This window comes from Pipra filicauda, unplaced genomic scaffold (assembly GCF_003945595.2).
Source record: "Pipra filicauda isolate LSUMZ 115617 unplaced genomic scaffold, ASM394559v2 scaffold12_size5214236_pilon, whole genome shotgun sequence".
NCBI lineage: Eukaryota > Metazoa > Chordata > Aves > Passeriformes > Pipridae > Pipra > Pipra filicauda.
Genome location: NW_024103763.1, coordinates 4,347,689 through 4,370,121, shown reverse-complemented (window position 1 = coordinate 4,370,121; position 22,433 = coordinate 4,347,689). Strand labels below are relative to the sequence as shown.

Here is a 22,433-nt window from a genome sequence, read left to right as displayed (position 1 = left end):
GGAGAAGCAAAGGGCTTCAATGCAACAAGGCTTGTGGACATACAGTAATAGAGTCTAATAGTAAGATAAGGAACCACAAAGAATAGACCAGACAAGAAGGTTGTGGAGTCCCCACTATTTAAAGCATTTAAGAATACATTCAGCATATATCCAACATAAACACTGGTGATCCCACTCCAGGGCAAAGGGAAGAATGAATTATGTGATCTCTGGAGGACCTTCTCATTTCCCTGACATTTTGGGAAGTGAGTACAAGCAAATTCAAATGGGATACTAAATGAAAGGTGCATATCTACATGATTTATCTAGCAAAGTTTGCCTGCTCTTCTCTGGTTTTCCCTCCTGCTTACCTGTCATGGAATCCTACACCCATACACCTGCAGTTCCAAAACCATCCCTTTGAACCCATCCATCTCCTACAGACTACAAAGCTCTTGCTCAGTGATACACTGATGAGTGATTCTCAAGAAGTGATGGATAGGGTGAAAAATCTAGTTAGTGGGCCTGGGACTAAGCACCAAAAAAACGAACATAACAGACAGCAGGCAGATTAGAAACCACAGCCAGAGCCAATAACTCAGCAGCTGCAAAATCAGCAGTGTTGGGTCATGAAGCATCAACCACAGGCTGAATATCAAAATGTACCACAGATCATCAGTGGAACATGATAAATTGGAACATTCAGAATGGAATATTCAGAACCTGTAGAACACAATACTCAGTTATGAAACTGTTCCCAAGAAGTTTTTTCAGAACCTTAAATTCAACTTTCTCATTTAGAATGTTTCAGTCTTTTTTCATTCACGTGATGGAGTGTTTTGATTCTGAATAGTAGCAACCAAAATTTTATCTCAGAGGAAATTCATCACTTTCCTGTGCTAAGAAAAAGCACAAAATTTGGAGAAGTGTCCTTGCAATTGGTGATTATCTACTCACACAGAGAGCAAGTAGCTTCTTAATATGTTATTCATCTGGATCTTTTTAAAACAAATTTATATTTACCATTTTCAAAAAGGCCACTATAATAACAAATGCTATATATATCCCCATAGGAGTTTGTCTCAGGCTTCTTTGAGTGTGGTTCATCTTGAAGTGTAAAACACAAAAATTCAAGTGAGAAAACCTCTACAGGATCACCTACAAAGACCAAGTAAACCTACATCAAGTGCAGTGGAGGATGATGACATTTCAAAGATAAAAAAAATTAGTCATTTCTGCAGCTGAAGTATCCTATTCCTTTGACTATTGAAAACACAGTAACTAGTGCACTGACTCAATGACAAATGCCAGTTTCATAATTAGGGTGGAGCACACAAGCAACTATAAAGGTTACCCCAATCTGAAACTCTCACTTCTGCCGAATACATTTGAAAGCTCCAGATTCTGAGTGAGGTAAGCATAACCTAAACAAATCCTTGGACCTAACTTGGATAATTTCTTTTCTTGGCAGAGTTGATCTAATTTTACAGAAAAAAGCTCAGCTCTTTCATCTAGGTTAAGTATTAATCATTTCACATGGTTAGTAAAACAATGAAGAGCGTGCCAGATGTATTTTGAATTCTGAGGATTGCTATTATCTGCTTTGTTTACAGTTATTCTTCAAGACAACATCTGAGGAACATGGAACATTTACTCAATGAAAACCTTCTGAAGTATTTTACCCAGTATGCTTTAATGGAGGGCAGCACCAGTGCACTGTCCATTGGGGGGCTGAAAAACCTACTTCAGAATCAATTTGCACAGTACCTGAAGGTAAGTTACACTCTTATTTATTTACTGTGCTTCCTATCAAATGGATAGGAGAAAGGAAATACAAGCAATGATGTTCAAGGCAGATTATTGTGCCCAAACGGTTTCACTGACTCTATAAATAATTTTTTAATAAGGTTTGCCTTATAAAACTTCATTTAACGAACAGTAGTTCCAGAAAGATACCTGAGCATAGAGTTTATAACAAAGACTTATGAAACAAAATGCAAAAACCCTAAGAAGCTTTTTGGGGAGGGTTTTTTATGGTTTGTTTTGGTTTGCTGTTTTGTTTTTTTTTTTAATGTAAGCCAAATTTCACTTAAAATATTGCATCTGAGTCTTATAAAATATTGTTGTTTCAGTCTAAATAATTAATCTTGAATCTAGAAAATACAGAGAAGAAAAATTTATAAACCAAGTAAAACAGTAGGACGCATTTAGAAGCAAGAGATCTCAGCCAATTTCTATCTAGATTAAGTTCCCACTATCACAAAATAAAAGAAGGTTTGCCATTCTGGAAAGATGTCAAATAAAGAAAAGAAATTCCACTAGTCTAGAGAAACACCCATTTCCTGTAGCTGGAAAAAAATCTAGATTCTGATTTCATATATATTCTCTGCCAAACCTTTCCTGAACTGCATTAGGACTCAATTTAGATTCTTTTGCTAGACAAACAAATCCCTAAATACTGTGTTTTGGATAGCTGACAGAACCCATTTTTGCTAAAGGTCTGAAATAAGTGGCATCCCAACAGAAAAATCCAGAATTTTGAGAATTACAGTAATCCAATTTAGTCATTTCAATTAACATGAAATGGCTTATCAACAAAACACAAAGGTTGGTGTGGGTTTTTTCCCCTTAAAAAACATGTTAGAAATTAATTGCCAAAAATTAATAGAAATGTGATAGCAAATTCAGAAATATAATGCATTTTATATTAGCTAGAGATCATTTAGCAGAATACCCATTTTGCCAGATATGCAGATATGGAATTGTTCAGAAAAAGCAATACTGATGTTTTCTATCTGAACTTCAGACATTTTCAAGCAACTGGTCTGTTTGCAAAAATTTATGGCACCATAATAAATCAACATAAAAACATAACAGGCCATTACAAAACACACATAGATAAAAGGTATTAAAAAAGAAAACATTTCAAGAATTTAAATTATAACTTCAAATTTGGTTTATATTATTTAATTAGTCTGATCAGGGTTGTTATCAGAATACTCACTGCATCAGGATGTTACATGTACTCTTACCAGACACAACATATAAAAGAAGCTAATAATCTAAACTAGATTTAATATACTATCAAAATTTTTTCAACAGTGAATACAGTATCCCTAACGAAGAGGGGAAAAGGGGAAGGAAAGAGACTCTCAGATCCTGGCCCAAAGAGTAAAGAAAGTAGCAACACCTTTTCAAATAGTGCATGCAGGGTCCAAATTAGTATCTAATAAAGGAGTAGGTGGTATGCATGTTAATTTTTCATTGGTGACTGTGTACATGATGCAGCTATACCACCTGCTGTTTCATACATTCCAAATTTACCCCAACAAGACTGAGTAATACTTGGTATTTCCCAAACGGTCATTGCCTCTTTGTTAACATTTTTGGCAGACAATAGCAAGCTGTACTTCTAGTTTAACCAGTCAAACTAGTAAATACAACACTACTAGTGTTACTTCAAGTAGCACTGATTATTATTGACTGTGTCACTTCTTGGCAACATTCTTAATAGGGAAATAGTCATGGCAATCTACTTATTTCATTCTTTTTTTTTTCCTTAATTCTTGTCCTATAAAAACAGGATCAATTCTCACTTGATAACATAATTAAATCGTTGGACAAAAATAATGATGGAAGTGTCAGCTTTGATGAGTTTGTGATGCTTATAAAAAGGATAACTAATAGAGGACAGTAAGGCATCTGCAAGAACAAATATCACTGCACTGAAGAAGAGCCTGGCATTTGTTTATGTTATTCATACATCTAAACCCACAGATTTGTTATTATTTTAAAACATATGGAATAAAGATTTAACAGATAACAAAGTGTGTCTGTACTGTGTTTCCTGCATACTCACCAGCCACACTTTCCAGCTGAAATGCCTTGCAATTAGTTCAGAACTACCTGTTTCTATTTCACGCTACATCTGAGGTGTCATTTAACAAACCCTGCTTTACCTGAGCTACTATTTGGACCTCTAGAGCAATTCAAATCACACGGTTTCTATAACACACAAAAAGAAAGATGTAGCATTCCATTTGAGGAGTGTTCCCTAGTGGATACCATCCAATACTCCTCCCAGTTCAGTTTCATCATTACATAAGACAACACTGCCATAGGGCAAACAGTTCAATTTTTTAGAACATGAAGTACTTATTTTCAGTAACAATGTAACAATGCCAAGTATGATAACTGCAACATTAAATTATATTTACTTTTTTTTGTTATTACTCCTGTAATAGGTAATTATGTATATAAACTGAGGGATTGCTTTTGCAACTAAAACATTCATTGCCTTTCTCTGGTGAAGTTTTAACCTTTTCATAGCACGATTCCTGTGACAGATGTGTTTTCCCACAAGTAATTTATGGGCATTATTATTTACCTTAAGAAGAAATTAGCCAAAGAAGAGAAATGAGAAGAATGAAAATTTTGAAGGCAAGTAATCAGCAGATTAGGCGCTAATCCTGCTAGATAACTTGGAACTTCGGACTGAATTTTGGCACCAGCACCCTCCATTATCTTGATAAATTAATTAGATCTCAGAGTTACTTAAGGACTTAAAGACTCAGATTAATTGCAAAGTCTGTCAAGTGCATTCAAGACCCCATATGACTGTGGTTCCTATCCCTGAATTTTCCCTCCATGAAATGAGGAGTAAAGTACTACACACCAGTGATGCATGAATAGAAGCCTCAAAAAATATTATGTGTAGACATGATATGAATGTTCTAACAGGCACTCAGGCCAATTCTTTTACAAAAACCCTTTAGTTGTTGAAATATATTGTTTCTTGGAAGAAAATCATAATATTTATTACTTTTTTCTGGTTTATGGAAAAAAATTCTCAATTAACAGCATGCTTCGATTTCAAAACTAAATACACCACCTGCCTATTAGCTTACTAAGCTGTGGTAGCTACTTTACACACCTAAGTACATCACAGAACTTTAGGAGGTGCTTTTGTGTGAGTGAGACATGTTCCTTTATATCTCTTAGACGACCTTAGAAATTTTGGAATTCAATAAGGTTACTGAGATCCTGAATAGGAAACATGGGCACCAAGAACTAAACATGTTTTAAGAGTGTCACCTACTGGCAAAATGTATTTCTGCATTTCTTGAGTACACAGAAAACGCAATTTTATCCACTGCAATAAATTCACTTTCATGATCCTATACAAGGTGCAATAGGTCACGAAGAACAACAGTCACAATTAAAATTAGCTTTTTTAAATCAAAGGAAAAAAAAAGAAAAAAGCATTGCAATTATTTCTGGAAAGAGTCTTTTTTTTTTGCCTCTAGAGAAGTATTAGATGCAGTTGCAATAAAATTGACAAAGAAAATAATTTAAAGGCTCGTTAAAAAAAAATTTAATAATAGAGGAAGATGAGGGAAATGGAACAAACAAATGACTTTTTGTCCATCCAGTGAATCCAGTTCATTAGCAGTTCACAAACTACACAGCTTCCCTTTAAAGGAGTTATTTTTGAAATTAGCATTTGCCAAATTACCAAATTATCACTGGAATGAGAAAATTCATACCAAGCACTACGCTCAAGCAAATGCATTACTTTTCTGAACAGCCACCTTCCTGCAAAGAACACTAACAATTCATCTATCATTATTTTCCAAAAAGGCTATAAAGTAAAGTAGAAAGCTTAAGAATACTTAATAGGAACATCACCTGCAAATAATCAACCAAGGTGAGATCAAGAACTTGAGGGGCTGTGCTCAGAGTTCATGTACCTCCCTCACCTTCCCTACTGAACAATGCCTGGCATTGCTCCAGACTTGGGGAAGAGTGGCTGGAAAGCTGCCCAGGTGACGTGGTGGTGTTGGCTGACAATGGCTGAACACAAGCCAGCAGTGTGCCCAGGTGGCCAAGAAGGCCAATGGCATCCTGGCCTCCATCAGCAATAGTGTGGCCAGCAGGACCAGGGCAGTGACTGTCCCCGTGCACTCAGCACTGGTGAGGCCGTGCCTTGAGTCCTGTGCCCAGTTTTGGGCCCTCACTACAAGAAAAACATTGAGGTGCTGGAGCATGCCCAGAGAAGGAAAACAGAGCTGGTGAAGGGTCTGGAGCTCAAGTCCTGTGAGGAGTGGCTGAGGGAGCTGGGGTTGTTTAGCCTGCAGAAAAGGAGGCTCAGGGGTGACCTTATTGCTCTCTACAACTACTTGAAAGGAGGTCGTAGCCAGGTGGGGACTGGCCTCTTCTCCCATGCAACTAGTGACAGGACAAGAGGAAACAGCCTCAAGCTGCACCAAGGGAGGTTAAGGTTGGACAACAGAAAGAATTTCTTCATTGAAAGGTTTGTCAGGCATTGGAATGGACTGTCCAGGAAGGTGGTAAAGTCACCATCCCGGGAGGTATTCAAGAAATGACTGGACGTGGCACTTAGTGCCATGGTCTAGTTGACAAGGTGGTGACTGGTCAAAGGTTGGACTCAATGATCTGGGCAGTCTTTTCCAACCTCAATGGTTCTATGATTCTCCGTAATTCTGAGGTACATGATTACTTGATAATCTCAGTTTTTATTTCTAATAAAAAGGTTCAAAATTCCATAGATGCAGATAAAGGGAAGCAAAGAAGACCAAGATATTTTCTAAGTATTTTAGAAGAAACTATCGGCTTTGCTAAGTACAGTTCTGAGTACCTGAATGCTTGGCAAATTAAGAAGGGATGTAAGTAGCTGCACATTTTATGGTGGCCCTGGGTTCACACCAAGCTACATATTCCAACTTCTGTCTTTTTCTTAAAAATAAAAGGAACTACTGCCTCTCCAGTACCTTTCTTCACCCCCTTCAGTTTCCAAAGGAGCAGGAACCAAAAGAAAAGTACACTGCTTTGGTCCTTAGCATACAGTGGCATCACAAGACATTATCGGTGCTGATACATTCCAATTAACTTTCTTGCATAATGAAACATCTACATCAGTTAGATATTTCACAAGCTTCACTAATGTGCTTCTCTTCCATTCATTGTTATTGATTATATAGAATATCTAAACAGTTTTTAGCACAAGATGGACTCTGCTAAGGCAGATTATTTAGAAGTTATAATTATTGGTAGTGCAAATTTCCCCCTTGGAATGATTTATATCTGTTTCTTGTCCAAAACTGAAATGTCAAAGATTAGATTAAGATGCTGAAATATGACTGGTAATAACCAACTTCAGAACCTTAATGCAGCTCAGAACAAAAGAATATCCATTACACATACTGCAAGCATACTGCTTCCCTTGTAAACAATGTATTAATCTTCTATGACACATACAGTCATTCTAATATTTCCTTAACTTTATGTCCACATAACTTTCTCTTTAACATATCTACCTTACTTGTCCTTGAATGCAAACTGCAAATCACCCAGTTCATTACAATTACATAAAACTGGCACTCAAAAAGCTCTAAAAACAAAGATAGCCCAGAATCAGTCTTCTTTACTCTCCCTTCTTGATACCAAAAGAATTTACAGTAAGTGTTCAACATCTTCCACATTTTACAACATATTGCTATCATGAAATTGAACTCTCCAGTGAAACAGTATGTCTTTGCACAAATTCAAGAAAGAGGAAGGAAGAGATCTCTTACATGATGGCAAGGCCACAAAAGTTTACCTTTGCTCACCTGAGGACATCTCCAAACACCACGAAGTTTTAGCAGCAAGTCTTACACTAAAACTTTTAGGTCTTTAATTTACCTTCAAAAGTTCAGACTAGGTTATCTTTCCTATAGAAATAAACAACCTTGTCAAAAAGGTCAAATGCTTCAAAACCCTCCTATTGGCACATTTCAGACTAAGCAGACATGAAAAAAAGAAGTTTCACTTGCAAATCCCAACAAAACACTTTTGAAGGAAGTTCATATAGAAACAGTAGGTCACTATGAGCAACCCACTTAATTTGTGACTAGAACAGATGTTTACATCTTACACCAAGATATTGCTTTATTTCTCACATTTTTCTGTTCTTTTTCATTGTCTTTAAACCCCTTGTTCACTGATCATTTTTAAGTCTTACTACAGTGACGATGTGATGAACTTCACTCAAATTCTACCATCAGCATATGATGCAGAAAGCCCTGCTCTATCTGCAGCACTGAAATTTTTGTCAAAAGGAAGACTGTAAGATGAGTCAGCAGGAGGGGTGTAGTGATTATTTATGCATTTTATATAAAGGAAATACAAGAATTTTTCAAATCCTTTCCATTTAATCCTTATCTTTTTTATATAAATTTATATTTTGATAAAAGCTTTGCGCTACACTTTTCAGCTCCCTTTTATATTTTATTCCCTACTAAAGCCAACCCAATCATTATTGTCTACTCCTAGGATCAGTTTACAGACAGTTTACAGGAAAATATTAGAAAGATTAAAAAAGTAAAGCTAAGATAATTCAGAAAAGCGAGCAGGTAATGGTAAGACACTATCAAAAGAAAATACCTTTTTAAACAATATTAAATAGGGACAGCAGAAAACACCTCATGTCCTACCACATAAAAATATATATAGATCTTAACTAAGAAAGAGATAACTCCCTTTTTAACAAAAATGTATGTTCACAAAACATATGCAGGAAAAACTGTACTCACAACAGGGTTTTTTGTGTCTGGGTCAAATTCTGTAGAATTTGCATCTGAAACAGAAATTCAAAGTAAACACAGTACATTTGTTCTACATGCACTACAAACTTGTAACAGTTCTGTAGCATTTCAGGGCTTGTCTGCATTTAAGCTACAATCATATGTTGAAACACATACTGCACCACTTCTGAAGCAAGCACAGGAGGTATATGACCTCAGACACACACATTCCCTTTCCTACTTTCCAAAACTCTTTCCTCTCAGCTCATAGTAGTAGAAATTCGTCGATGAGCTAAATCTCTTCATACTACTACTGCAGTGCTTGTGGTTTCTCCACTCTGGCTAAGGAAGGCAAATGAGAAAACCACTTTTACTTCTCACCACCTGCACACTCCAGAAAGAGACTAGAGGTGAACTGTAAGCACACTTTCTCCTACGCTATAGATCAAGAAACAGGTTTCAAGCAATCTGCATAATAAAGAATTCCTACTCCCTTGCACAGAGAGGTTGCACAGCATATATAGCTGAAAATGATCTTGCTGCAAGAGCTAAGTATCTAACAATCATAGGATCTGTAAATAGTTCTAGTAATAGACATACATTTCACATAGAGAATAAAATTTCTTCTAAGCAAATCATATTCACACTAGCATACTGAGCTCACCTTTCCAATTCAAACAGTTTCTTGCAAATTCCACAACTGCTAACTGCATTCCCAGGCAAACTCCTAGAAAAAAAAAACAAATAACCAGAATTTAACAGGACAAAGCAGGACTGACTAAGTACTTGCTCTTCTGTCTTAGACTTGACTACTTTGAAATCTTAGTACTCAGTGTACAAAGACAAACAGAAGCTGAAAGCCTGGGTATACCCAGATTCAAAGTTTGCTTTGGCAGCTACTCAGAAACTTAAAAAAATCGTAAGAAATGTGGAGTAGGAATGAAATTTTGAGAGGCATTTACACAAACAGCACTCAGCTTATAGGTCAGATGACTTTACCACAATAAAATATATCAGTAAATCAACAAAAATAATCTAATACAACAAATGTGTCCAACAAAGACACCTATGTTTTCGGCACACTACTTAACATATATAATTATAGTGATTTAATTCCAATGAGAAGCAAAGACTCTCTACTCAAAATGTGAACATAGCAATAAAACCTTGGGAATAGGGATAGTCTTCATTTCCTTCCTTTTACAGATGTAGTACACAACTATGATCCTGGGCATTATTTACATGGCAAGTATCCACAACATCATATATACTTCCCTAAGACAGAATCCTTCCCTAGTGTGGGGTTAATTTTATTTTTTTTAATCAAATCACTTAGCTTGCTATACATCTGCAAAACACAGTAACTTCTGACTCTAATGATCTTACCAAGAAAAGGTTTTTTTTTTGATCTTGCCCAGGAGATAGCTTGGAGTTTGCCTTCTGTTCCCCTAATTCCAAACCCTCCTGGGACCAGAATGCCACTGTAATGACAGCCATATATAAAAGAATTAACATGTAGAATCAAGCCAGCAGAGGAAATCCATACAAACTGAAGACTTTTGAGGCAACTAAGCAAGCACAATGCATGAAAGGCATGTTTTGTATGAACATTCCAAATACAAAGAATTTAACTCTAAATTTGGAGATTTGTTTCATCTACCCACCCCAATTCTCTTCTGACCAGCCTCATGCTTCACAGTGAAATTCCGACTGCTTAAATACATATTGCTCAAATAAACTATCTACATATTCACTACTCTAGGATCCCAACACCAAAACTTTACATCTTCTAAGCAATAATGTAGAAACTAAATGCATTTTGACAACAAACAATATCCCTTCACAAATACAAATTGAAATCCTGGCAATGATTCTTAACAGAGACATTTGCAAAGTGTCAACAGCATTTACAAGCACCTTTCACTGACCTACACCGTAAAGAAAGTCCAGCTATCCAAAAAACCAAAACAAGAATAACCCTAACCCAACAACTAAACAACTGCAACTTGTCTAAAGAGAATACAGCAGAGTTTGAAGGTATAGGCTGATACTTCATTTCCTATGTCTGAAGCTTGTCACCAACCATGTAATATTTCCCTTTATATAAGTAACAGAAGTTTGGATGCATTGAGAAATTATCTGATTTATAGAAACATTTTTCAGCATAGGAAATCAATATCATGGTCTGCATTTTGGACACAGAATACCCAACATCACTTACTCTGCTTTGCACAGTTTGTGCCACGCCTGGTGATATTTCACTGAGTTCTCCGCTTCTGTAGAACGTTCAAGTTCTGTTGAATCTATGTACTAATAAAGAAAAATAGGCAATGAAATGGTCTTTTCTTCCACAGAAAGAATAATCAAGCATTAAGAAAAATTATTAAGCATTTCAAGTGAATTTCCGAATAAACCTGTAACAACTTCACTGAAGACCCAGTACTTGTTTTGAGGACACAGTGTTTGCTCCAGTTGCAGCAATCCATGCCCCTTTTTTTGCACATACCTCAGAAGTTCTGCCTGCCAACAGTTCTGTTTGGCATCCTCCAGGCAATCAGACTTGCTAGAATGCTTCACATAACTGTGTACCCAGGTTATCTCCCTATGGCAATCAGGAACCAGCCGAGGAGTGGTGCTGATAGCCAGGATGTTCACTTCCCTGCCTTTTGGGTGCCACAGTTTATCTAATCTTATTATAAGATTGGATAAACCTGCATTGTCTGTGAAAAAGGCATTTCTGGGGAGTGTTGTGTAGAAAGGGAGACACATTACCTATGCCCTACTAGAAATCCTGCATTAGAGTCGCTAGTGCCATTAAGCAGCACAGCTCCTGAGGTACCACTAGAGTGAAGTGAGATGGCTGTGTACTGCACTGGGGACACAAAAGATCAGAGTTGGATTCTGGGTTTTGTCAGTCTTCTCCTCAGAATAACGTAATTAATCACATCCTGCTCTAAAGTCCCTCCTCCACAAAAATGAGATCATCCGAACTGACAGAATTCACCCATGTGCAGAGAAATGAATCTGACAAGAAGCTTGCTGACAGTTTTCCAGACAGACAGGATTGCCTCCTAGAACTACTTCTGAATGTTGTTATTCAATACTAGAATACTACAGGATCTACTAAAAGGACATTTTATCATGCTTGGAGGTTGGAAAGAGAAACTAATTACAGTTTAAGTTAATTGTGTTTTCCTTGCCAAAGATATTGAGCAGGCACATTTATCACTTCAAGCAGCATCAACATTTCATCATTCAGATGAAGCAGCTCCTTCAGAGCATGGCATTCTATCAAGAGCCTTTGGGCAAAAAAACTAAAAGGAGGTTAGGACATGCAGGTAAGTACAGCAGGAGCCCTTGTTTGTTAACCTTTCAGCACTGCACTGGAGCTTAGCAACAATCAAGTCTCATGCTTGTTAATGCAAAAGCCCCACCAAAGTTAAGACCAGCTGCACACAAAGCTGTGTGTTTGCAGACAGGGCATCTTTAACTTTTTTGCTAAAAGCAAAGCTATTTTACATATCAAAAAAATTTCCCACCATGCAGCTGCCAGTAGCACTATAGTGACAGAATCACATAAGTCAGAAAGGACCTTGTGAGGTCTCTAGCCCAACCCTCTACTCAAACCAGTTCAAACTGGAGCAAGTTGTTAAGGATCATCAAAAGCCAGGATCTAAAAATCTCCAGGGATCAATTCTAGCTGTTCCCACTTTCTTGTTTTTCATGCATACAAAACCAACTTTTTGTAGTATTTGCTCATAAACTTCCCAAGGAACAAAGAGAGACTGACCACCTGCCATTTTTGCCTTTTTCTTTTTTTTAACATGGATACAACATTTGCCCTTTTCTAGTCATAGAATCATAGATACACTAAGGTTAGAAAGGATCCTTGAATCCATCCACTAACCTAGCACTGCCAAGTCCACCACGAAACCATTTCTCATGAGAACAAGTGAAATTTAACTTTGATAGTAAATACAAATTTGCAGGTAAAGTCTGTTTTTTCATCAGATCCAGTTTTGGGTAACTTCAGTGTTCCCTTCAGATAACTTTAGTTCCAAAAAAAAAAATAAAAATTAAATCTGTAAACATTTCTTTTAAAAAATTAGATGCTTGGCCTGTCTGTATTTATCTCCACGATTCATTTTCTGATTTTCACATGAATTAAAACTGCCTCACATGATGGGAACTAGTGGGGTATCACAGAATTATACAATAGTAGATTCAAAGTATTCCTGAAAGCAAAAGCCAGAAATATCCTCACCATTAAATCCAGTTTGTAATTAATTGCCAGCGCAGAGTGTTCCAGAGCTTTGAAAACAGATGCATAGCAGTCACTTAGCTTGGTGTACTTGCCAACGAGAGCTATGGAACACACCTTCAGCAACCTTTCATATCTGACAAAAAAAAGTTTTTCAGTTACTACATCAGATTTCACAAAGAAAACATTTTAAGTGTTTGCTTTTTCTTTAACTCCACAAAATATCTTCTAAAATTTCCTAACCTACCATGTTTTTAAACTTAGACCATTCACAGGTGTTGATCAGCACTTATTAAAACACTTATTAAAAAAGCAGCAGGATGCAGAATACCTGCAAGCCATTTTCTTCCATTTCATTAGAAGATCACTTGGCTGGTCATCAATAGGTAAATTTAACCTCTGTTTAAAATACTTAATGATGCCTTGCTCCTCCAACAGGATTGGTACTCGGTAAGTAGAAGAAACATCATGAATAAATATCACCTAGCAAAAGAAAGCATAACATAAAAAGACTTACCTAAAATTCTTCATAGGAAACATACATTCTATTTTTTGGCTACTACAAGCATTTTTTCTTTCTATATACATTCTAATTTTTAAATACTTTTCTTTTGAATGAGCAGGACAGCTTGGCAGCCACCATCCTAAGGATTTAACATTAAGAAAGAATCACTAACTGCTGTAAGTTACAGCTGTGCTGACTATGGAGACTGTTATAATCCTGAAACAAGCTAAAGACACTGCTTTTGTCTTGACAGTACATAGAGTCAAGAGAGGAGGGAGGACTCACTTGAAATAAATAAAATAAAAATCCACTTAGAGGAAGACTGTGGACAAAACAGCACATGGTCTTCATGGACTAGTTATGACTGTCCTGGAAGCCAGTTCCGGGCACACAAAACACAAGAAAATAATCAGGAGTAGTCAGCATAGATTCACCAAAGGAAGGTCATACTTGACCAATCTGATAAACTTTCATGATTAAGTGACTGGCCTGGCAGATAAGAGGAGAGCAGTGGATATCATCTACCTGGACTTCAGGAAGGCTTTTAGCACTATCTCCTCTAAGATCCTCATAGACAACCTGTTCATGTATGGATGAGCAGACAGCGAGGAAACTGTCAGAATGGCTGGGCCCAGAGGGTGATGATCAGCAGCACAAAGTCTAGTTGAAAGCCAGTAATTATCAGAGTACCCCAGGGGCCAGTACTGGATCCAGTCCTGTTTAACATCCTCATTAATATTATTATTATATAATTATATATTATGTAATATGTATTATATTATACTATATTATATTACTGATTCTGTATGATGGGGCAGAGCACACCTTCAGCCAGTTTTCAGATGACACCAAAGTGGTATAAGTGGTTGACAGGGCAGAGGGCTGTGCTGCCACTCTGCCAAGAGGCAGAAGAAATGGGCTGACAGGGGCCTCATGAAGTTCAACAAGGGTAAGTGCAAAGCCCTGCATGAGGGCAGAAACAACCCCAGGCACCATTACATGACACCACCCAGCTGGAAAGAAGCTTAACAAGAAACAACCTAGTGGAGTTGAACATTAGCCAACCCCTGATACCCTAGGCTGCACTAGGAGGAGTGTTGCCAGCAGGTCAAGGGATATGATCCTTCCCCTCTACCCAGCACTGGTGAGGCCACACCTGCAGTACTGAGTCCAGCTGTGAGCTTCCCAGTACAAGAGAGACACGGACATATTGATTTCAGAAAAAATCCAGGATCATTCTAGGGAAAATAAGACATGCACATAAGTGTCTTCTGAAATCCAAAAGTGGTTCATTAATTTTAAGACACACAGTGGACTTAAGAATGGTTTTGCAGAATTGTGATGAATATAGTTATGAAAAGAAAAAAGAACAAAAGAAAGAGGGGAAAAAAAAGGCTGCAACACAGTGTGGCACCTAACAGTTCAGTTAGGGTGGGTCTAACCACCAGACAAACATATATTACACAGTTCAGTGCTGAGGAAAGACATTTGAGCTAGCCAGAACAGTGTAAGAAGAATGCAGCACTCTGCCCTCATGAAAGTTGTGACTGGTCAACCATTCAGGTACTACCCTAAAAGGTAGAAATTCGGAAAGAAAGGAACAGTGCCGTGAAGACAGCTCTCTCCCTGCCATGGAGCTCTTAGGGAAGTTCAGTTATGCACATTGCTCTTGGTCCACTTAGACTGGCATAATAACTGCAGTTGGGATCTGAGCATGTATGTGCTTACACGCAGCCTGATACTGCCAGAAGAGCACACACCATTTCTCTTTGACTGAATTTTCAGTTGTCTCTCTCTGGCTGAAGAGGAATCACCAAGCATATCTGAAGGATTTTCTGGAAGCTAGCTTGATCAAGGGTGTTGTCTTCCACAAATAGTAAGATGGAAGGAATGAGGGGTGGGGGGTATGAAGCAATGGCTTCACTGTTCTCTAAGTCCTCATCCGGAATCTTGCTATCAAAAGCTTTTTCTTACACATTTGCAGAGATAGAAGTCAATACTGACACATATTTGAAATACCACACAACTACTTGCATCTATTTTGCATTTTTACAATAGCAAAAAATATGAAAGAGCATTTGATTTCTCAAAATTAATATCTGAATAGCAATTAATCACAAACTATTAGGCAAAAATCACACAAATTATAAAAGGATATATGACTACACAGTAGATATTCTAAACATGTTGAAAGAGCATAAATAGCCTGTTACATATGATCACAGTAAAAGTGTTCATGTAGTTGCAATCATCTATGGACATAAGCAAATCACCTGACTTTAACCACACTTTGTTCATCCATTACTACAATCACCTGAGATCATTTATGGGCAATAACCAATCAGAGTTGTGAAAACTGTACAGTTTCAAGCTACGTACAGCAACTAACCATGCACTCAAAATCTATTCCTTTGATTAGCTTTTACATAACATGCATTTAAATTATTAAGGACCGTTTGACGTAAAACCTAACATACAAACTTCCAGTATTTTTAAAATGCTATAGTGTACAGAACAGCAAGATAAAAATTATAAAAACAATTACATGTTAATGAAGCAGTCTGAAGTTGAAAACAGAAACACATAGAAATATTTGTATGCTTTCCTACATGTTTAAATAATGACAAATAAAATATTAAGGTACTGACCTGCTCAGGCTCCACATGACAAAACATGGAAATCTTTTCCTTCACTGCCATTTCTATAGGTTTTGCACTTCTGCAGACTATCTGTCATAACAGAAGGAAAAATTTCAAGTATTTACTAGGCAAACCAATAGAAGAACCTCAATACTTCATAGAAAAATTCATCTCCTTTGGAAGCAGAGCACAAACAAATGTGCCTTTTATACTCTTTCCCCTCTTTTAGAGTTCTACAATATATCATAGCTCACAAATAATCTACTAGCAAGGCAGAAGTAATCCAGTCACCTACCCATAGTGACGAATTTTTATTTATCTTTCATTGACACTCTGCAATACTGCTTTCTCATGTTCTCCTTTCTTGCAGCTACTACTGTAATAGTCTGTCTAAAGTCTAGCAGCTCTGTACGGATGAATAATATGATGAATCAAAAGGAATACTGTAATCTTATCAGTAAGATCAGATTTAAATTTAGAGCATTAATACTTAGCTTACATGCATATTTCTAGTATTTCAGTAGTTTAGCATCTTCTTGTAATTTTTAATTTGCACATCATGACAAAAAGAACAAGGCCAAAGATGAGAAAACTATTTCAAAATTGTGTGGGGTTTTTTACTGCTGCAATTATTCTGCTAGTATTTTGCTGATACATTCAAAACTCAGTAATTTTAGGAAATATTGATCATTTTTAAACAATGAAGAAAATTACTATATGTTTGGTGTTTGTTGAAAGGGGTCTTGGTTTTGCATTATGTAACTCCAGGCAACTAGCTCAAAATGCAGAACTGCTCTATCAATGTGTCTATTGATTACTTTGTCTACTACCTTAAGTTATTTTGAAACCTGAAAGTGTAACAGAAAGTAGGATGATCCTGTTACAAGATTAATTCATTATTTTCCCCATCTTTCTAGCAAATGCATCTACTTAATGCATTAAGCCCCTTTGTTCAGAAACTTGTAGCTGACCTTTGATCACCTTGCTAATGCAGTTTAACTACACTGATATTGATGAAGTCTAATTAACTTCCCCTACTTAGTGCACGTTCAAGTAAAAAAAGCACCAGGAAACAATCTGCACATTCTATTCAAGTAAGCACAACTCATACTTAAAAATTCGGTACAGTTTGAAGGTGAAGGTATAATTCATAAACCTTGATAGTAAGAGCACATGACTAAATTAATTTTGAAAACTATAATCCATTTTGCTGAGGCAAATTTAAAGTTAATGCAGACAGAGAAATCAAAAACATCAGAATCAGCATGAAAATAAAGAAACCACAATAATAACAGTGGCAGAGATGCATCTCAAAGAAACATAACACACAGAAGATGAGAACAATTCAATTGGACAGGGCAGCACTGACAAGCATATACTCAAGTTTTCAGTGCTGTAGCAGAGTACATGATGCCTGCAGCTGTAGCGTGTTCATTAGGCACTTCGGACACCCCACAGAGAACAGAAAGGCTCTTGCACACACAGCTGAGACCATCCCAGCACGCCACCTCAAGAAGCCTGGGAGCAGGCAGGGAGGCAGCAGGCATTCAGAACAGGACAAGCCAAGTTCAGATCAGGCAGCCTGGCAGCATAGCTCATGGAGGAAGCCCTCTTGACTGCTCTGGAGGAGCTTCCCCGTGCGCTGTCTCGGCCTTGGGCCTCTGCCCAAGAGAATTACCATTTAAACATTGTCTTGAAGCAGCATCCAAGGAACTTTATAAGGGCGCCAGGAGGCTACACTCTGACTGTAATCTCTTGCTGCTTTAGCAGTCAATAGCAGCAGTCACAAAAAATAAAAAAAAAAAGATACTGTGCTTCTGGCAGTGCCAGAACTGCCCCAGGCAAGAACTCAAGATGTGAGAAAGTGACTACATTTGTCTCTTTTTTTTTTATTACATACATTCACTTAAAAGGCTTTTTAAAAATTTTTATTTTCTGGGTGGGGAGGGAGAGGGAGAAGTGAGGCACTGGCAATTATCTTAACAGCCTTCAAAAATGACATGCAACTTTCCCTATGCAATTAGCACCTCAAGAGGGATCTTGAAGTTTAGGCTCTGAAGCTTCAAATACTGCATTGCATTAATAAAAGTCCTTCCCTCCACAAGACGATTACAATCACCAAGTCACAACAACTGGAAGTTAAACACATCCGTCGTATATCCTGTTTATAAATCCATTGGTTTTGTAGTTATAAAAACACTCATTCATACGTGTAAAATGCAAGAGCTCAAAAAAATCAGAGAGAAGCACAACACAGAATTTAATTGTGTGACTATATTTTTAAGAATCATTTTTCCTTTTTGAGGACATACACATTGCTTCTTCTTAATCACGCATAAAAAGAAATTTGTGAAAATGTTAGGAGCCAGAAACATTCTAGTTCTTCCCACAAAGGAAACTGAGATTTCAGATTATTTTTAGCAGTGAAGAATTATTTTTGCAAAAAGATGTCTTTAAAAGAACATAGCTACAGTCCCAAGATATTGCAAGGAGTTAGTTCAATTAAGTTAACTTTGAGTCAACTTGAGTAATTTGATTTCCTGTGGCTTTAGTGAAGCAATACAGCACATATTTTGCACTTCTTGTTTCTCCTCAGAGACTAAGGCTTATTCTTTGAACATAGGTTATGCAAGGACATTTTTAGATGAACCATCAATAAAAAAAAAATCTGTATTTACTGACTCACCAAATCTGGAGACAAGCCTAGACCCCTCAGTGCTCGAACACTGTTCTGTGTTGGTTTTGTCTTCTGTTCACCAGTGGCGTTAGGCTGGAAAGGCACATTTTGAAAGCTTGAATAAGCAACCAATCTCTACTAAGAAAACAGTTACACATTAAAAGAGAAAATTCATTGCAAGTAATATTTTCAGGACGTAAACATATCCAAACAGAGCCACGATATGCCAGAAACATATAAGTAAATAACAGTGGTGACACTTCTAACAAATACTCTGAAGACCCTAATTCAGGTCAGGTTTATTTTGTCTTTTTTTTATTTTCAGAGAAAAGTTTCAATATAATTGACTCGGGTAGAAGAATAATAATGTTCAAAAAATTGGATTTTGCTAATAAATGGAGTGTCGAACACAGCACAAAACCTCCAGTGACTGTCTTTGAAAATATTCATATGTAGCAAATAATTCTGTTTTCAAATACACAGAATTAATCCTACCAACTGCTAATCAATCCATAGCTGTAGTTAATAATAATAACCTTTTAATCTGTACAAGTGAAATCACATCATCATTACCAACCTTTGCTTACAAAAATCTCCTCAATGAATACTTACATCTCGTGAAGTAAAATTTAGAGTTCAAATGAAAAAGTACTTTTAGCCCTGTACAAAGAGTTGTAGTGGTCTTGACTTGACTCCAGCATAAAAGGGTTAATGGGACAAATAAACAAATACAAAGCCCAATACAGAGTGAAATTTATTTTATTAATTCTCATAACTTACCTGTGGTACTAGGCTAACATGGATGTTACAAAAGTTTTCTCTTTTTGCTTTGAACTGAAACTGTCTAAATGCTTCAACAAATGGCATTCCTTCAATATCTCCAATGGTTCCACCCAGCTGAAAAGTAAAGCTTAGATATGTCAGCGGTAGAAAGAAAAAACAAAAGAAAAAAAAGTCTCTCTTATATACTTCAACATGTTTTCTGAAATTTTTGTCTTAAAAAAATCTGAGAATTGAAATTTGCAGGCACACTCTGAAAAGAACCCTCATCTATTCTGCACATTTTGTTTCTTGTGGAGAACATCAAACAACTTTCCAGTTTTGTTATAATCATTTTACACCAAATACATAAGCTGCCCATGGGAAGATGTTCGGTGCTACTGAATAATACATGCTTTCACACTGCCATCAAAGGGGTGAACCACTAATCAACAGTTAAGCTCATGTGAAGGTTTTTGTGCAGAAGACCTTTATTTTCCTGTCAGATTAAGAAGTAGTTGGGATCAACAAGATACAGACATTTCCCACCATCGCCATGGCTTTCCAACATCAATAAATGTTTTTTACCAAATATTTATTACCAAACCAAAATGCAAGACTAAGTCCATGCTAAAACTTATTTATAAAGACAGAAATTAGATGTCTTTCAAGGACAGATAGAGCTATAGTAGACTAAGCGCTGAATAACGCAGTTTAACACAAAAGTCTGACAAAACAGTTGTGTTTCAGAATGATCTTTCTGTGCCACCAAGTGGCTTTTGACAGAATTGCACATTTGTGTTCATCCAGTATCAGAAAAACTTGTGATAATTACATTTGTACATGGTACACATGTTCAGTCTAACTCCTTCAGGATTTTGCCATGGAAAAACTATTCTTAGAGTACTGACAAAAAATACTTTTATCAGGCTGGAGGTACAAGTGCATAACAAGAAAAGAAAATAGACCCCTTATATGGAGAAAACAGAAAATTAAGACTGAAGTTAAAGGGTTGATAAGACCATCACTCATTTCTGTTGTGCAACTTCTGTATTTACCTTTTTCATATTTGTTTTAAATTAAATGTTTGACTCTCACTGTGCACATCATAAAAAAGATCTATACTTATACTGGTGAGTATATTTGAATCAAGACAGACTCTTCTGCCTAAGAAACACTGAGCAATTCTGCTGCCCAGGTCATAAAGTTTATTGCACTATTGATTATGGTAGTCACTTCTGGTATTAAATGTATGACATATTCTTCTGTCAAATTCTCAAGTATAATCTTTTCCGGTATTGTCTGCTGTACTAGTAATACTAGCAATTAGTGTCTTTCGTCCTCTCAATGCCCTACTATGGGTGGGGGAAATTTGTTGTTTCCATTGTGCAGAACATCAGCAGGTTAAGTGATTAAAAAGGTTGCTGCCAAAGGTCTTAAAGATAACACCAGAAAGTGGAAAACCAACTTACATATTATTTAAATCTATGCCTTTAAACATGACCACAAGTAACAAGATGGACATTTGAATTCTTATGGAAAGCTAGAATGTTACTCCTATTGACCACGGGAGACTTCAAGTAATACACAAGTTTTCTCAGTACTGTGAGCAGTATAAAGCTTCAGTCAAATGCCTGGATCTTGGAATAGGCAGTTCACATTACAGTACCTGTCTGCTTTAATTCCATAAGTTAATAAACTCTTAAGCAGCTCAGTTTCAGCAGTATTCTAAAATGGATTTAGTCAAATGGAAGTTGTAGGGATAAGACCACGCCTATCACTTTCAGAACAAACCAAAGAATATAAAATGTGTCTTTACATTGCTGCTCTCCATAAAACTTCAGTCTGACCTTTTCAGCATATGGAGCAAAGAGAAAGCAAGCTAGTATTTTATGTTCACTGCAGATATATAACCTAAAAAGTTCCATACTTGCCTCAATTACACAAATTTGTGGCTCCTGTCTGTCATCATCCACCGGAACTTTTGCCTGATTCATTACCCATTCCTGAACTGCATCAGTGATGTGTGGAACAACTACAAGACAAAATCAAAGAAGGTAAGCCTAGCTTACTGTAGGTTACTTTAATTTTTGCATGCAAAGGGGGAAAAATGAACAGCAAGTCAAGAGGAAACTGCTAGGTCCTTTCTCTGTTCCTCCTTTCCTTGACCCCAGAACCCAAACGTTACAGGAATACGCCCATTTCTCTTGGAAGGGAGAAAGTAAGGTGGTGCAGCAAGGAGCAGCCTGTTCTAGCTGATCACTTCTTTTGTGAAGACTGAATGGACTAGTATCCGACAAAATTAAAAATATTACCTTGAACGGTTTTCCCCAGGTAATCACCGTGTCTTTCTTTATTAATGACATGCTGATATATCTTTCCAGTGGTGATATTGTTATCTTTATAGAGATTGATGTCCAAAAATCTCTCGTAATTTCCCAAATCCAAGTCAACTTCTCCACCATCATTCAATACAAAAACCTCACCTGAAAAAAGAAAGTGAAAACATACAGATAAACAATAAAAAAATCAGAAATTATTAAACACCCAGCAGGAATACCATGAATGTCTTAAAACAGAAGAATTTTTCTTTTAAATGACAGAACAACACATCAATAAAGCATACTGCAACCCAATCTATATTGCCATTCTGTGTGACTTAATATCCAAGTCATTAGTTTTACATCCAATGTCTGTCCCTCAGACACGTACAGTTTTGCAAATAAATAAAAGTTGTATTGCCAAAATATTTAAGTGACTTATAAATATTTAACCAGTATTTCAACAGCACTACAATCCATCATCAGAAAGAAACAATCTCCAAGAATCATAAATCAACAACAAAATATCAATTTACTTGTAGGAGACAAAACCTGTGTTTTTATAAGCAAGAATTATACACATTCAAAGTGCTTCACCATAAATTCTTGTTTTTTGGATCTATTCTAGTGATTAAGGCATGGATCAGAAGTAAAGTTACGATGAATATGTTTCTTCAAACATGATTGCTGTTTCTTATTCAGTTGTT

The 22,433-nt window shown here is 36.7% G+C and overlaps 1 protein-coding gene across 3 annotated transcripts in view; it reads right to left on the bottom strand.

Annotated features, from left to right (window-relative positions):
• Positions 1 to 22,433, bottom strand: part of CTPS2 (CTP synthase 2) — a 63,653-nt gene that overhangs the window by 37,889 nt on the left and 3,331 nt on the right. For all 3 annotated transcript variants that reach the window (XM_027738252.2, XM_027738253.2, XM_027738254.2), the window contains exons 3-13: positions 21,721 to 21,891; positions 21,340 to 21,440; positions 19,427 to 19,543; positions 18,656 to 18,739; positions 15,979 to 16,059; positions 13,157 to 13,308; positions 12,829 to 12,961; positions 10,786 to 10,874; positions 9,951 to 10,045; positions 9,229 to 9,291; positions 8,574 to 8,617 (exon numbers count right to left, since the gene is read on the bottom strand). In XM_027738252.2, coding sequence (XP_027594053.1) covers positions 8,574 to 8,617; positions 9,229 to 9,291; positions 9,951 to 10,045; positions 10,786 to 10,874; positions 12,829 to 12,961; positions 13,157 to 13,308; positions 15,979 to 16,059; positions 18,656 to 18,739; positions 19,427 to 19,543; positions 21,340 to 21,440; positions 21,721 to 21,891 — 1,130 coding nt within the window. The remainder of the gene's footprint in view (positions 1 to 8,573; positions 8,618 to 9,228; positions 9,292 to 9,950; positions 10,046 to 10,785; positions 10,875 to 12,828; positions 12,962 to 13,156; positions 13,309 to 15,978; positions 16,060 to 18,655; positions 18,740 to 19,426; positions 19,544 to 21,339; positions 21,441 to 21,720; positions 21,892 to 22,433) is intronic.